At 40.1% G+C, this 15,174-nt stretch overlaps 1 protein-coding gene across 1 annotated transcript; it reads right to left on the bottom strand.

Annotated features, from left to right (window-relative positions):
• Positions 1-3,805: 3,805 nt before the first annotated feature.
• LOC120991473 (taste receptor type 2 member 40-like) lies at positions 3,806-5,123 on the bottom strand. The gene has a single exon (XM_040420280.1). It carries the CDS (start codon positions 5,121-5,123, stop codon positions 4,131-4,133), a length of 993 nt encoding a protein of 330 aa, XP_040276214.1. The 3' UTR covers positions 3,806-4,130.
• Positions 5,124-15,174: the final 10,051 nt, after the last annotated feature.

The following is a 15,174-nucleotide window of genomic DNA, read 5'->3' on the forward strand; positions in this document are numbered from 1 at the left end:
TTACGGACGTGGCGATACCTAATATGTATACTTTTTCTCATTTATTAAAGTTTTACACAATAATAGCATTTTTGAAACCAAAAAATTATGTTTTAATGTGTCCATGTTCTGAGAGCTATAGTTTTTTTATTTTTTGAGAGATTTTCTTATGTTGGGGCTCATTTTTTGCGGGATGAGGTGACGGTTTTATTGGTACTATTTTGTGGGACATACGCGTTTTTGATCACTTGGTGTTGCACCTTTTGTGATGCAAGGTGACAAAAATTGCTTGTTTTGACACAGTTTTTTTTATTTATTTTTTACGGTGTTCACCCGAGGGGTTAGGTCATGTGATATTTTTATAGAGCTGGTTTTTACGGACGCGGCAATACCTAATATGTATACTTTTTTTATTTGTTTCACTTTAACACAATAATAGCATTTTTGAAACCAAAAAAATGATGTTTTAGTGTCTCCATGTTCTAAGAGCTATAGTTTTTTTTATTTTTTGAGAGATTTTCTTATGTAGGGGCTCATTTTTTGCAGGATGAGGTGACGGTTTTATTGGTACCATTTTGTGGGACATACGCGTTTTTGATCACTTGGTGTTGCACCTTTTGTGATGCAAGGTGACAAAAATTGCTTGTTTTGACACAGTTTTTTTAATTTATTTTTTACGGTGTTCACCCGAGGGGTTAGGTCATGTGATATTTTTATAGAGCTGGTTTTTACGGACGCGGCAATACTAAATATGTCTATTTTATTTTATTTTTTCCATTTTTTTTTTTTTTTTTTATTCCTTACTTGGGATTTTTTTTTTTTTTACATGTGAACCTTTTTTTTATTTTATTTTTTCAACACTTTATTTTATTTTTATTTTATTTTACACTTTTCGTCCCCCATAAGGTCATACAAGACCTCTGGGGGACATTTACTTCACTTTTTTTTTTTTTTTTTCACTGTTGATTTCTCCTGTAACTGGGGCTGACATAGTAGCCCCAGTTACAGTGGAAATGCACCCCTATAGAGGCTGTACAGCAGCAATCCTGCGCTGTACAGCCTCACAGCAGGGCTGATCGAGGTCTCTGAGAGACCTCACACAGCCCCTGCACTCTCCGGTCCCGGCGGTCACATGACCGCCGGGCCAGAACAGGAAGCGCACAGCGCTTCCTGCTCTGCAGACACAGCGCTCGGTGAGCGCTGTGTCTGCAGCGATCGTGAAGGCAGGGACACCTGGGCACTGTCCCTGCCTTGTCTTAGGGTTGCCCTGCTGTCACTGACAGCGGGCAACCCGATCAGCAGCTGCACGATTAGCGTGCAGCTGCTATTTCTGACAGGACGTTTTAAAACGTGCTGTCAGAAATAGACGTCCACCCATAGGACGTTTATATCCTATGGGCGGACGTGAGGCGGTTATTATTATTTTTTATTCAGAAGTGCCATTAATTCCATGGAGCTGTATATCAAGAGAGGGTTAAACATACATAATATAAAAATACAAATACGATAAACATGAAGCTAGTAACAGACTGGTACAGAGGGGAGAGAACTCTGCCTGCGAGAGCTTGCAATCTATAAGGGAAGAGGGAAGGACCCAGTAGGTGAGGGCAAAAACTTCTCATCTGGCTGTATGGGGGCAACATGCTCATTGCAGGTGGTAGGCTTTCCTGAAGAGGTGGGTTTTCAGATTACTTTTAAAGGTTTGGATGTTGGGGGAGTCTGATGTGCTGGTGTAGTGAGTTCCTGAGTATGGAGGACGCACAAGACAAATCTTGTAGACGATTGTGTGAAGAACAGATGAGAGGACAACAAAGAAGTAGGTTTTGTGAGGATTGGAGATGTAGCTGGAAAGCAGATCACAGTTGTACGGAGGGGACAGATTGTGGACTGCTTTATATTTAGTTGATAGTATTTTAAAACTGAATTTGCTGGGCAATGAGGACCCAGTGAAGGGATTGTCAGAGGGGGAGGCAGAGAATAGATTGGAGGTGCACAAGAGGGCTAAAATGGGAGGCCACAGAGGAGAATGTTGCAATAGTACAAATGACACGGGCGTTCACTAGCATTTTATTTAATTAAGGGGTGAGCAAGGAGCTAATACGAGAGATGTTCTTGAGTTGAAAGCAGCAGGTTGAGGTAAAGGTTTGTATGTGTGGCTTGAAGGACAGGGTAGAATGAAATGTTATCCCCAGGCAGTGGACCTGCGAGACTGGAGAAAGGGTAGTGCTATTAACTGTAATGGATAGGCCAGGTGGCGGGGTAAGTGACATGGTGGAAAGATGATAAATTCAGTTTTCTCCATGTTGGGTTTTAAGAAGCGAGAGGAGAAGAATGAAGATATAGCTGATAGACACGCTGGGTTTCTGGATAACAGGGAAGTGACATCTGGGCCAGAAAGGTGATAAATATCAATTGTGGAACGTTTTTTATAAATGTGTTCATACCAGTGATTTAATAGTATTTGGTATGCCCCTTTTTTACATTTACCAATAATGTGATGGCAATTTATTCCAAAGCCCATCCATAGACAGGGAAATTACCACGAGAAGTTAAAATGGTGCTATGGCCCCTAGGGAGGGACTGGCACGCTGGCAGGCAAGCCGAGAAATGGACAACACTGGTATGGGGCTGCAGCAGGGCAGCAAAGCTGGTCTGACATGGCAATTACAAGAAGAAGCTGACAACGGCATGTACTACTGTCTGCAGTATGTGTAAGAGAGAAACAGAGGTCAGCACTGCTAATTGATTAGAAAAGCATCTGCCATGACCACATGACACTCAATATCTGCTGCAATTGTGGCCTGCTGCAGCACAGCCATAGAAGCTGCAGGCCGTTTCTGCATAGTGCAGTCTTTTAATATGGTAGGCTGTTTGGACACTCATGAGCCCTATTCATCCCAAATCCGTCTGTGATTTGAATTTTTTCCTTTGATTTTAGAGGTGATTTGGAATCCAGCCCTCAGTTAGTTCAAGATTTTGGTTTCCATTGCTCAACATTTATTAAAATCGACCTTTTTTTCATAAACCTTTATTAAAATATACAAGATTGACTGGTTTAACTGACTTCTCCAGATTTATCATTCTATTCTAGAAATTCACAAAATATGTACATGAGACCAGGAAAAAGAGTACTCAATTCATACAGAATGCTGAAAAAAGGGACTTCAGCTATGGTAATATAGGAAAACTAAGGAGACTGAGGTTATGCTGAGCTATTAGCATGCTGAAATACACAAATTATCACCTCCTATATATGTTGTACTTTGGACTACAGAATCTGCCATGTCACATATTATTGAGCATACAATGTGTAAGTACTACATATATTTACACATATTCATCCACAAGTAATTGTAATTTAAGTAGTGAGGCCCCTCTCACACACGATGATTCTGAAAACACCACCATTTTACCAGCAGCAGGTATAGAGAATTAGTGGATGAGTGGAGTTCTAGATCCCGTAATCTAAGAATGATCGGGCACATGTCTAAAGACCTTCTGGCTTATACGCTATATTCATAAAGATTCTCACTGCTATACTGTAGGTTTTCTTTATGACAATATGTGGCATTTCATTTATTATTATACCAAATTTGTGTAAATTTTAGATTCCAGTGTAAGTTAGCACGCTTCAAATACTACAACTCATTGCATACATCCCAGCAAGAATTTGAAGAATTTAGAGAGAAAGCCTACTAAATTTTAAGCCATTTTAATGACAAAAAAACATTTTTTACACATTTTACCCACATATGTACATTTTATTTGTACTGTTGTGTAATTTGCAGGATAGACCTTAGTAAAAATGGCTGATATTGTCAGGACTTTGGTTAAAAGAAGTTTCCAGATTTAGAATATTGATGACCTATTTTCATGATAGGGCATCAATATCAGATCGGTAAAGGTTTGACTTTTGGCACTCCTGCTGACCAACTTTTGGAAGGGGCCATAGCATTCGCGCAAATGCTACGCCCATACAGCTGCTAAGTAGACAGCATGCTGGTACATGGCTCCATGTAAGCAATGACACCAAACTGCTCAAATGAGTGCAGTGACCATTCAAACAGCTGATCGGTCAGGCCCCCACCGATCTGAAATTGTTGGTCCATCCTGAGCATAGCCCATGCATATCCTGAACCCGGAAAACCACTTTAATTTGCTTGGTTGTGTTCAGTTTTCATCTTCTTGACCTTTAATTTAATAAATAAAACGTTTGGTGTCTTGGACTTCTCTTTGTTAGTGCCACTTGTACAATGCAGTAAACTGAGAGACACCTGCTTTAGTTTAGGACTACCAAAGATAAGAACAATTGATTGTGCAGGAGAATAACTGTAAATGACCATTAGACAGGTGCAGAACCCAGGACTATTTGGAGGGAAGGCATCAATGAACATTAAGATTTCTGATATATAGAAAGATAAATACAAAATAAGGAGACAACTGATTGTCCTTGCTGCCCGCACTCGACCCTCGGCACGTGCACTAAGATCTCCTTTTGCATTTCTGTCTGACTTATGAGTGTGGGTCACAAGTGACTTGATGATTAACCCATTTGCAATTGCCACCAAAACCAGTGGTAGAGAACAACTGATGAGGTTACTAGGTAATAGATATACAATATTTAATTTGGGGACAGAGATTTCCATAGTCATATTACTTGACATGTTTAATCCTGAAGAATCTCTGTAGAAGTTCCAGACTGCAGGGACACCGGTGACCATCGCTATAAATACAGAAGCAACGAGAAGTTGTGGAACAAGCTGAGAAACCCCAATCTTAAGTCGGATTAAAAATGGGTGTGAGAAAATGATTATCTGCAAATAGTAATTAACGGAGAGGCAAACCGTAAACCAGAAGCTAGAATATACGGGAAGAATAAGCATGACTGTAAATATGACATAGACAGCATCGGAAAAGTAGAGATCCGTCTCCAGAAAACTTACATAGTCATTAACCAGCATGATGAACTGAAATATTATGTTGGAGATACACAAAGTCACCATAATGAGGTCAGAAGGACCAAGGTTCTTCCCCTGGATTTTGTCCATGATGTTCACAGCAATAATAAGTGAGTTAGTGAACACTGCCATTATAGTGCTGGCAGCCAAAACAACCATGGAAACCACAATGAATACTGGCAGCATTGGAAAGAATTTCCACAACTGTCCAGAAGTAAAAGAGAATATTACTACCAATGTTCTTCAGCAGCTGTTATAGGTACATCATGAGCACTGTGGAGAGAAAGAAGAAGACATCACAGTAGCAAGACAGTCACATCATATACTGTACAGCTTCTCTATTAGGACGTCATGCAATTGTTTGGCTTTGTGTTGCTCTGAGAAGAACTAAAATTTGATAAGTTGACTGGTTTACTGGTACTAATAGGAATTATATGGGTATGTTCACATGTGTAGGACTTGATGAGGATTTTAGTGTGGATTCTGCACAGAAATCCATGTGATATCTGCTAATACTCTGCCTCCAATGCAAGTGAATACAGTATTTTCTGCTCTATTAACATGCAGCAAAAAAAAAATCCTCATGGAACAAAATTAGCATGTTAATTCTTCTTGTGGATTCCAAATTGGAAAAGCAAGAGATTAACCAAACCACCATTTGGAATAGGACTAATTCTTATGCAGATCTGCTGACACCTCCACTGCACAGTAGAAATCCAAGAGTCAGCCTGGAATTTCTGCCACGGATCCTCCTGTGAGAACACATTGGGTGACGTGAACTTAGCCGGAGATTTCACAACCTCAAAGTTTTTGCACATTTCTTTTGGTTCTGTATCTCAGAATGCTATTTATCATTGTACTGCGCCGTATAGTACATGAGGGCAGAAGCAGAAAACTAACATTGCTAACTGTAAAGTAGAAGAAAAAGATATATTCAGTAATGGACATTAATAACTGGCGCCCTGCTCTTTAAAAAAGCCTGTTTTCCCCGTGTAAAAAACACTAATCTCAGATGGAAATGGCTCAAATGGATGCCAAATGGGCAACAGGATCCATTTTTTACAGAATCCTGTTTTCTTTTTTTTTCTTTTTTTTTTTTTTTTTTTTTTAGAAGTACAGAAAATGAAACGGAGATGTGAACTTTCCCTTAGTGCTGAGTCCCGTGCCCATATTGTGGTCCGCAAACAGCTTTTTATGGATCCGTACTCCGCATACTGCAAGAGCAGAGCTGATGTAAGCAGAAGATGCATATCACTCTGAGAGGCGCCGCTTTGCGTGACGGTTTAAGTATCCTTTAATGAGAAACTTTCACCACTCAATACATGTTTTTTTATAATTGTATTCCCCATCAAATAACAATTCCAGATCATGTTTTTAGATCTCAGCATCATGCTTTTCTTCTGTTATTCCCAATTGCAATATATATATATATATATATATATATATATATATATATATATATATAAATATATACAGTACAGACCAAAAGTTTGGACACACCTCATTCAAAGAGTTTTCTTTATTTTCATGACTATGAAAATTGTAGATTCACACTGAAGGCATCAAAACTATGAATTAACACATGTGGAATTATATACATAACAAACAAGTGTGAAACAACTGAAAATATGTCATATTCTAGGTTCTTCAAAGTAGCCACCTTTTGCTTTGATTACTGCTTTGCACACTCTTGGCATTCTCTTGATGAGCTTCAAGAGGTAGTCCCCTGAAATGGTTTTCACTTCACAGGTGTGCCCTGTCAGGTTTAATAAGTGGAATTTCTTGCCTTATAAATGGGGTTGGGACCATCAGTTGCGTTGAGGAGAAGTCAGGTGGATAGACAGCTGATAGTCCTACTGAATAGACTGTTAGAATTTGTATTATGGCAAGAAAAAAGCAGCTAAGTAAAGAAAAACGAGTGGCCATCATTACTTTAAGAAATGAAGGTCAGTCAGTCAGCCGAAAAATTGGGAAAACTTTGAAAGTAAGGGCTATTTGACTATGAAGGAGAGTGATGGGGTGCTGCGCCAGATGACCTGGCCTCCACAGTCACCGGACCTGAACCCAATCGAGATGGTTTGGGGTGAGCTGGACCGCAGAGTGAAGGCAAAAGGGCCAACAAGTGCTAAGCATCTCTGGGAACTCCTTCAAGACTGTTGGAAGACCATTTCAGGGGACTACCTCTTGAAGCTCATCAAGAGAATGCCAAGAGTGTGCAAAGCAGTAATCAAAGCAAAAGGTGGCTACTTTGAAGAACCTAGAATATGACATATTTTCAGTTGTTTCACACTTGTTTGTTATGTATATAATTCCACATGTGTTAATTCATAGTTTTGATGCCTTCATAGTCATGAAAATAAAGAAAACTCTTTGAATGAGAAGGTGTGTCCAAACTTTTGGTCTGTACTGTATATATATATATATATATATATATATATATATATAAAGTCAAATAGGTGTTACCCTCCCCCTTGTCAAAGGGGGTGTCACACCACAGTTTAACACTCGGCTGCTGCTGGGGTATGCAGGGCAGCCGTGAAGGGGTATCAAGGGGTACCAGGGGATCAAGGGTAGATGATGGGTTGGACAGGGGTTAATCCAGTGGAACTGTGCAGGGGGTAACCCAAGAAAGGGTTAACACTAAATGCAGGGGAATGAGGGGTAAAATAATGGTAAATGAATGAGTTGGTGGTATAGGGAGGGTTAATAATGCAGGATAATGCAGGGGATCGTTGGTGGTATAGGAAGGGTTAAGGATACTCAGGGTAATGCAGGGGATCGTTGGTGGTATAGGGAGGGTTAATGATACTCAGCCGGTATTATGCTCATTGTCCAGGGGGTGCTTGTTTGTCCAGGGGATGATCCTCTCTGCAGATGGTGGTAAGTAAGACTCTTGAGCGTAGCGCCGGCGGACTATTTAAGCTCGGCGGCGCTCGCTCCCGTACCACTAGTGCCGCGGCATGCATGCGCGCCGCCGGCAAGAACAGGTGGGCCGGCGCGGTGATATGACGTCACAGCGCCGGCCCGCGCCTCCCGGAGCGCGCTTCCAGTCGGAGGTCAGCCACACACAGGGGCATGGGAACTCTTTGTTCCCATGTCCTTGTTAGGCACACCATCTCCGGCGCTGCCGGAGATGGTGACAAAGGGCAGAGGATCTTATTGATCCTCTGTCCTTTGAAGAGCCCGACGCTGGACATAAATGTCCAGCTGTCGGTCTCTTCCACCCTCCCCAGCAGGCGCATTCCAGAGGGGGGCAGGGGAGACAGGACATATTCCTTTGCCCATACATGTTTATAGATACTTGGGGCACATCTATAAACATATATGAGCGGACCCATTATACACATAGGGGCAGTTATATATATTACAATAAGCCCACCTATAATATACATAGAGGTATACATATATATTTATATGCATAATATCCACAAATATATATGTACACATACCAATAAGCCCACCCATATAACACACTATATACATAGAGATGCATGCCGCCAAGGGGGCATACATACATCTCCATGTATACACATATATCATACCTGGACGGGCTCATAAAAAGGGCCAATATATATGCATATATGTCAGGGCATATATATATATATATTTACATATAACACTTCCCTCAACTGTGTAACAAATCAAATTTCTTGTCAAACTTCGGCAAAGCTGCCGAATCGAATGTTTCAAAACTTCGCTCATCTCTAATTATCAGTATTTATGAGCTTTCAGGAATTCAGAGGTAAGGGCTATACATGAGCAGACATCTGACAGGTCTCAGTGTAAAACAGAAAGTGACAGTCTACAAATAGACAGACATTTAACCCTGTAGCACAAAAACTGATGAAAATTGTTAATAAACATCAATTGAAAAAATTATTTTTAGCCCAAAATGATTAAAATACAATCATTGAAAAATTCCCCTTACGGTATTCACAGCCTTTAAGGATCAATTTTTATTTGATGGCTTTATTTTAAGAATTGTTCATAGTCAATAATTTTTTTCACCTTAGGGTACTTTCACACTAGCGTTAAAGTTTTCCGGCATTGAGTTCTGTCCTAGGGGCTCAATACCGGCCAAAAACTGATCAGTTTTTTCCTAATGCATTCTGAATGGAATGCAATCCGTTCAGTATGCATCAGGATGTCTTCAGTTCAGTCCTTTTACGGTATTTTGACTGAGAAAAAACCGCAGCATGCTGCATTTTTCTCTCCGGCCAAAAGTCCAGAACACTTTTTTCCATTGGAATGTATTAGTGCCGGATCAGGCATTAAAATTGACGCATTGACGGACCCTGAATTCCGGTCTGCGCATGCGCAGACCTTAACATTTTTTTTTTTAAGTTATAAGAAATACCGGATCTGTTTTTCCAGATAACATCAGAGAGACGATCCGGTATTTCAATCCATTTGACCACCGGATCCGCATCTGGATGCAAATGCTATCTGTTTGCATACGGATTTCCGAATCCTCCATGCAAGTGTAAAAGTACCCTCAATCCAGAGTGGACTCCAGTAGAAACTTGTAATGGGGGAAATTTACATTATGTAGTGTTGTTAGAATCAACCCCACTAATCGTTATTAGGCATCCTTCTAAGGTCTCATGCACACTAACGTCTTTTGTTTCCGTGTCTGTTCTGGGTTTTTTTGCAGATAGGATGCAGACCTATTCATTTTAATGGGTCCGCAAAAAATGCGGACAGCACACCATGTGCTGCCCACATCTGTGTGTCCATTCCATAGCCCCGCCAAAAATATAGAGCATGTCCTATTCTTATCCGTTTTGTGGACAAGGATAGGCATTGTTACAATGGATCTGCAAAAAAAGGATGCAAAACTAATGCCAAACGGACGTCATACGCATTTTTTGCGGATCCGGTCGTGTGAATGAAGCCTAATACAAATTTGTTATGGCTTTTTTGCCGCTAAAAAAAGACCCAAAACAGCTAATGATTTTTCCATAATGCATGTTTTTTTATGGCTTATATTAGTGACGTTTACAAAAAATATCTGTGGATGTCACTTTGTTCAGACCTATTTTTCCCTATACAGAAGGAGAAATGCTGGAAATAATGCCATTGCTTCCACATAAAGAATAAAATGTAAAAAAATGCCTTAAAAAAATGCCATAAACACAAAATACACAACAATATTGAAAAAAACGCTAGTAGCGAAATAACGCATTTATAGTGTATTTTATATTTGCCAAAGCGTTTAGCTAAAATCTGAAGCTGGTATTTTTTAAAAAAATTATAAAAATAAGTGTTTGTGCAAAAAAAAAAAAAAAAAAGCCTCATAAAATTCAAATGGGTAGAAAAATGTATGAATCCATCTTGAGGCTGCTTTCATATTGCTGGAAAACTATTGGGGTTCTTCGAAACTGAACTTAGTCTACGTTTGCCTCAGTAAAAACTAAAGGGGCGTTACAGATGTAATGCACAGAATAAAATATGGCTGTTATGACTGTTTCGAACCAGCCTAGGGCCAATTTCATAAAGTGTAATGCAGGCATAATTCTGCAGAATATTACAGCCTCAAATTCCAGCCTTGACTGCAAGTCTGACCACCCAAATTAACAGAATCATAAGGACCTATGATGCTGTTAGTTCGAGTAATTAGAAATGCACCTCTATTACTCTTCTGAAACTGCCCTAAGAAATTAAGTTAGGGAAATGAAAAATCAGGGACTACTCAGATCCTGTTCAAGACTGAAGGTAGAAAATGTATTGCTATATTCAACAACCTAGAATCAGTAAATGCAATTGCCCTCACCGTTCTGCATCTGGTGTGTGATGTCCTGGAGATCTTCTGACCTTCTCCTGACTGGTCTAAAGGGAAGGTGTCTTTTATATTTGTCATTATTGTATAATTAAAGGGAGTGTCAGTGCTTGAAGGCTAATTATACCTCCTTATTGCCTCTTTATTCCCATAACTCCTCTAAATAATCATTTGCCATGACAAGTAACATCTGCTTCTTTTCCATAGTTTAATGATCCTCTTTTTCTTTGTCACTTCTCTAAAAATGACTAAGCAGTGATTGTAATTAATAATAATAATATAACGTTATTATACGCTCAGTGACACTGGGGCAGATTTACTATTGAAAATGCACCGCTTTCATTTAAAGGATTTTCTGAGACTTAGGCTACATGCACATGACCGTATATGTTTTGCGGTCAGCAAATTGGGGATCTACAAAAAAAAAATGGATGACATCCGTATGCCATCTGTTTTGTTTGCGGATCCATTGTAACAATGCCTAAAACGGACAAGAATTGGACATGTTCTATTTTTTATGCGGGGCTACGGAACGGACATAATGATGCGGACAGGACACGGTGTGCTATCCGCATTTTTAGCGGACCCATTGAAATGAATGGGTCCGCATCCTAGCCGCAAAAAAAACCTGAATGACACGGAAACAAAATACATTCGTGTGCATGTAGCCTTATATACTGATGACCTATTCTCTGGATAGGTCACCAGTATCTGATCGGTGGGGGTCTGACACTCTGGACCCCCACTGATCAGCTGTTTGAAATGGCACTGGCGCTCCTGAGAGCATCTCAGCCTTGTCCTTGCTCACCAAGCACAGCGCGGTCCATTTGATAGCGGCTGTGCTTGGTATCGCAGCTCAATAAATGTTACATCACATTGCCTTAGGGAAAGCTAAGAGAAGGCTGCGGTGCTACTGGGAACGCTGGTGCCTTCGCAAACAGCTTATCGGTCAGGGTCTCAGGTGTCGGACCCCCACTTCGCGCAATAACTTCATAAACGAATTTGTACTGTAATAAACCATATTTTCCGAACTTGTGTTCGGTTCCAATGTACCATTTGGAACCGAACCCGAGCTCGGGAAATGTTTTTTTTACAGTACAAATTAATTTATGAAGTTATTACGCAAAGTCTTGCGAGACTTTGCGAAGCAATAACTTCGGCTCATCGGAGCAAATACATTCTAATACTGTACGGAGCTCCTGCTCCGTACAGTATTAGAACAGAGTTTTATGCGAATCGACTTCAAATGATTCATCAGAAGTCGATTCGCTCATCTCTAGTGACCACAATATATATATATATATTTTCTCTCCATAAGATGCACTTTTTCCCCCAAAAGTAGGGCAAAATGGCAGTGTGTCTTATGAAGTGACTAGAATTGAGTGCTTCAATTTAAGTGCACAGTAGGACCAGGAAGAGGTGAATATAGTTCTAATGGTGCTGGCTGTATTCACTGCTCCCTGATCTTCTACCTGGCTCCCATTATGTTGTCTGCTGACTACTTACCATTTCAGGCTGTAGTGTGGGGGTCTGATCTGAGGTCTGATGAGGAATGGGGGGTCTGATTTGGGGGTCTGATCTGAGGTTTGATGATTATTGGGGGTCTGATTTGGGGGCCTAATGAAGATTGGGGATCTGATCTGAGGTCTGATGAGGAATGAGGATCTGAATTGAGGGTCTGATCTGAGGTCTGATGAGAAATGGGGGTCTGATTTAAGGGTCTGATATGAGGTCTGATGAGGATTGGGGTCTTATTTGGGGGTCTATTCTAAGGACTAATGAGGATTGGGATCTGATGAAGATTGGGGGTCTATTCTGAGGTCTGATGACAAATGGGTGGTCTGATCTGAGGTCTGATAAAGAATAGGGTCTGGATTGGGAGGTCTGATTTGGGGGTCCAATAAAGATTGTGGTTCTCATCTGAGGTCTGATAAACATTGGAGGTCTGATCTGAGGTGTTTGAAGATTGGAGGTCTGATCTGAGGTTTTATAAAGATTGGGGGTTTGATCTGAGGTCTGATTATAAATATATATTTTTTGGGTGTGTATATATATATATATATATATATATATATATATATACACACAGTGCCTTGCAAAAGTATTCACCCCCTTGACATTTTTCGGATTTTGGTACATTACAGCCTTAAGTTCAATGTTTTGTTAATCTGAATTGTATGTAATGGATCAGAACACAATAAGTGAAATGAGAAAAATATATAAATAAAACTATTGTTTAGAAATGGAAAACAGAAAATTGGCATTGAATATGTATTTACCCCGTTTGTTAGGAAGCCAATAAAAAGCTCTGGTGCAACCAATTACCTTCAGAAGTCACATAATTAGTGAAATGATGTCCACCTGTGTGCAATCTAAGTGTCACACGATCTGTCATTACATATGCACACCTTTTTGAAAGGCCCCAGAGGCTGCAACACCTAAGCAAGAGGCATCACTAACCAAACACTGCCATGAAGACCAAGGAACTCTCCAAACAAGTAAGGGACAATGTTGTTGAGAAGTACAAGTCAGGGTTATAAAAAAAAATCTAAATCTTTGATGATCCCTGGGAGCACCATCAAATCTATCATAACCAAATGGAAAGAACATGGCACAACAGCAAACCTGCCAAGAGACGGCCGCCCACCAAAACTCACGGACCGGGCATGGAGGACATTAATCAGAGAGGCAGCACAGAGACCTAAGGTAACCCTGGAGGAGCTGCAGAGTTCCACAGCAGAGAATGGAGTTTCTGTACATAGGACGACAATAAGCCATACACTCCATAGAGTTGAGCTTTATGGAAGAGTGGCCAGAAGAAAGCCATTACTTTCAGCTAAAAACAATAAGGCACATTGTGAGCTTGCGAAAAGGCATGTGGGAGACTCCTAAAATGTATGGAGGAAGGTGCTCTGGTCTGATGAGACTAAAATTTAACTTTTTGGCCATCAAAGGAAACGCTATGTCTGATGCAAACCCAACACATCACCCAAAGAACACCATCCCCACAGTGAAACATGGTGGTGGCAGCATCATGCTGTGGGGATGTTTTTCAGCAGCCGGGACTGGGAAACTGGTCAGAGTTGAGGGAAAGATGGATGGTGCTAAATACAGGGATATTCTTGAGCAAAACCTGTACCTCTCTGTGCGTGATTTGAGGCTAGGACGGAGGTTAACCTTCCAGCAGGACAATGACCCCAAACACACTGCTAAAGCTACACTTGAGTGGTTTAAGCGGAAACATGTAAATGTGTTGAAATGGCTAGTCAAAGCCCAGATCTCAATCCAATAGAAAATCCGTGGTCAGACTTAAAGATTGCTCTTCACAAGCACAAACCATCCAACCTGAAGAAGCTGGAGCAGTTTTGCAAGAAGGAATGGGCAAAAATCCCAGTGGTAAGATGTGGCAAGCTCATAGAGACTTATCTAAAGCGACTTGGAGCTGTGATTGCCGCAAAAGGTGGCTCTACAAAGTATTGACTTTAGGGGGGTGAATAGTTATGCACATTGACTTTTATTGTTATTTTGTCCTATTTGTTGTTTGCTTCACAATAAATAAATAAAAACCATCTTCAAAGTTGTGGGCATGTTCTGTAAATTAAATTATGCAAATCCTCAAACAATCCATGTTAATTCCAGGTTGTGAGGGACCAAAACAAGAAAAAAGTCAAGGGGGGGTTAATACTTTAGCAAGTATATATATATATATATAGTAGCTATTGTCACAGAATATTACAGAACGTAAATGGGGGTGCTTTACATCTACTTTGAGTAATTACACTGCAAAATTTATCCCTACAGGCAACAGGTATAAACAGCTAATCTTAAACCCCACATGACAGCAGCTACGGTAAAAAGGGCAATAGACAACAAAAAAGGGCATTTAAAAAACACATATTTGAAGGGTCAGCTGTAGCTTTTGAAATTTATGAAGGGCTTAATAAAATCTGAAAAAGAAATAAAAACTGCAGACATACAAAATGAATGGCCAGTGGCCAAAGAGTGCAAAACTAATCCTAAACAAGTATTTAAATATCTAAATGTTAAAAAAAAACTAAGGTCAAAGCAGGTAGCTCTCCTAAATAATGGTAAAAAGTGATGATCACTAAAGATAAGGAAAAATCAAAGTTACTAAATGGATTTTTCAGCTCTATATTTACAAAAGAAGATAAAGGAGTTTGGCTGTTTGCAATATACTAAATTGGCTAACTGTAGATATGGTACAAAGTTAAATAAGGTAAATAAGAACAGGGCTCCAGGTCCAGATGGATTGCTGTGGCCGTGTTCATAATATTTAGTGATTGTCTATTGAATAGTACAGTGAATGGTGCAAGGCCAAAAGAGTTCTAGATCTTCCCCAGTAAATTATATTATGCAAAATAACCGTGGAGCCCCAGTTATGGGTCTTCAACACAGTGAAGGCCAGATATCCCTCAAAGGAAGGAAAACCGAGCAAAG

This window comes from Bufo bufo, chromosome 2, assembly GCF_905171765.1.
Source record: "Bufo bufo chromosome 2, aBufBuf1.1, whole genome shotgun sequence".
Taxonomy (NCBI): Eukaryota; Metazoa; Chordata; class Amphibia; order Anura; family Bufonidae; genus Bufo; species Bufo bufo.

Excerpts from the sequence above, each read along its gene's own strand:
- LOC120991473 (XM_040420280.1), bottom strand. The coding sequence starts at position 5,123 with ATGCTGCCAGTATTCATTGTGGTTTCCATGGTTGTTTTGGCTGCCAGC.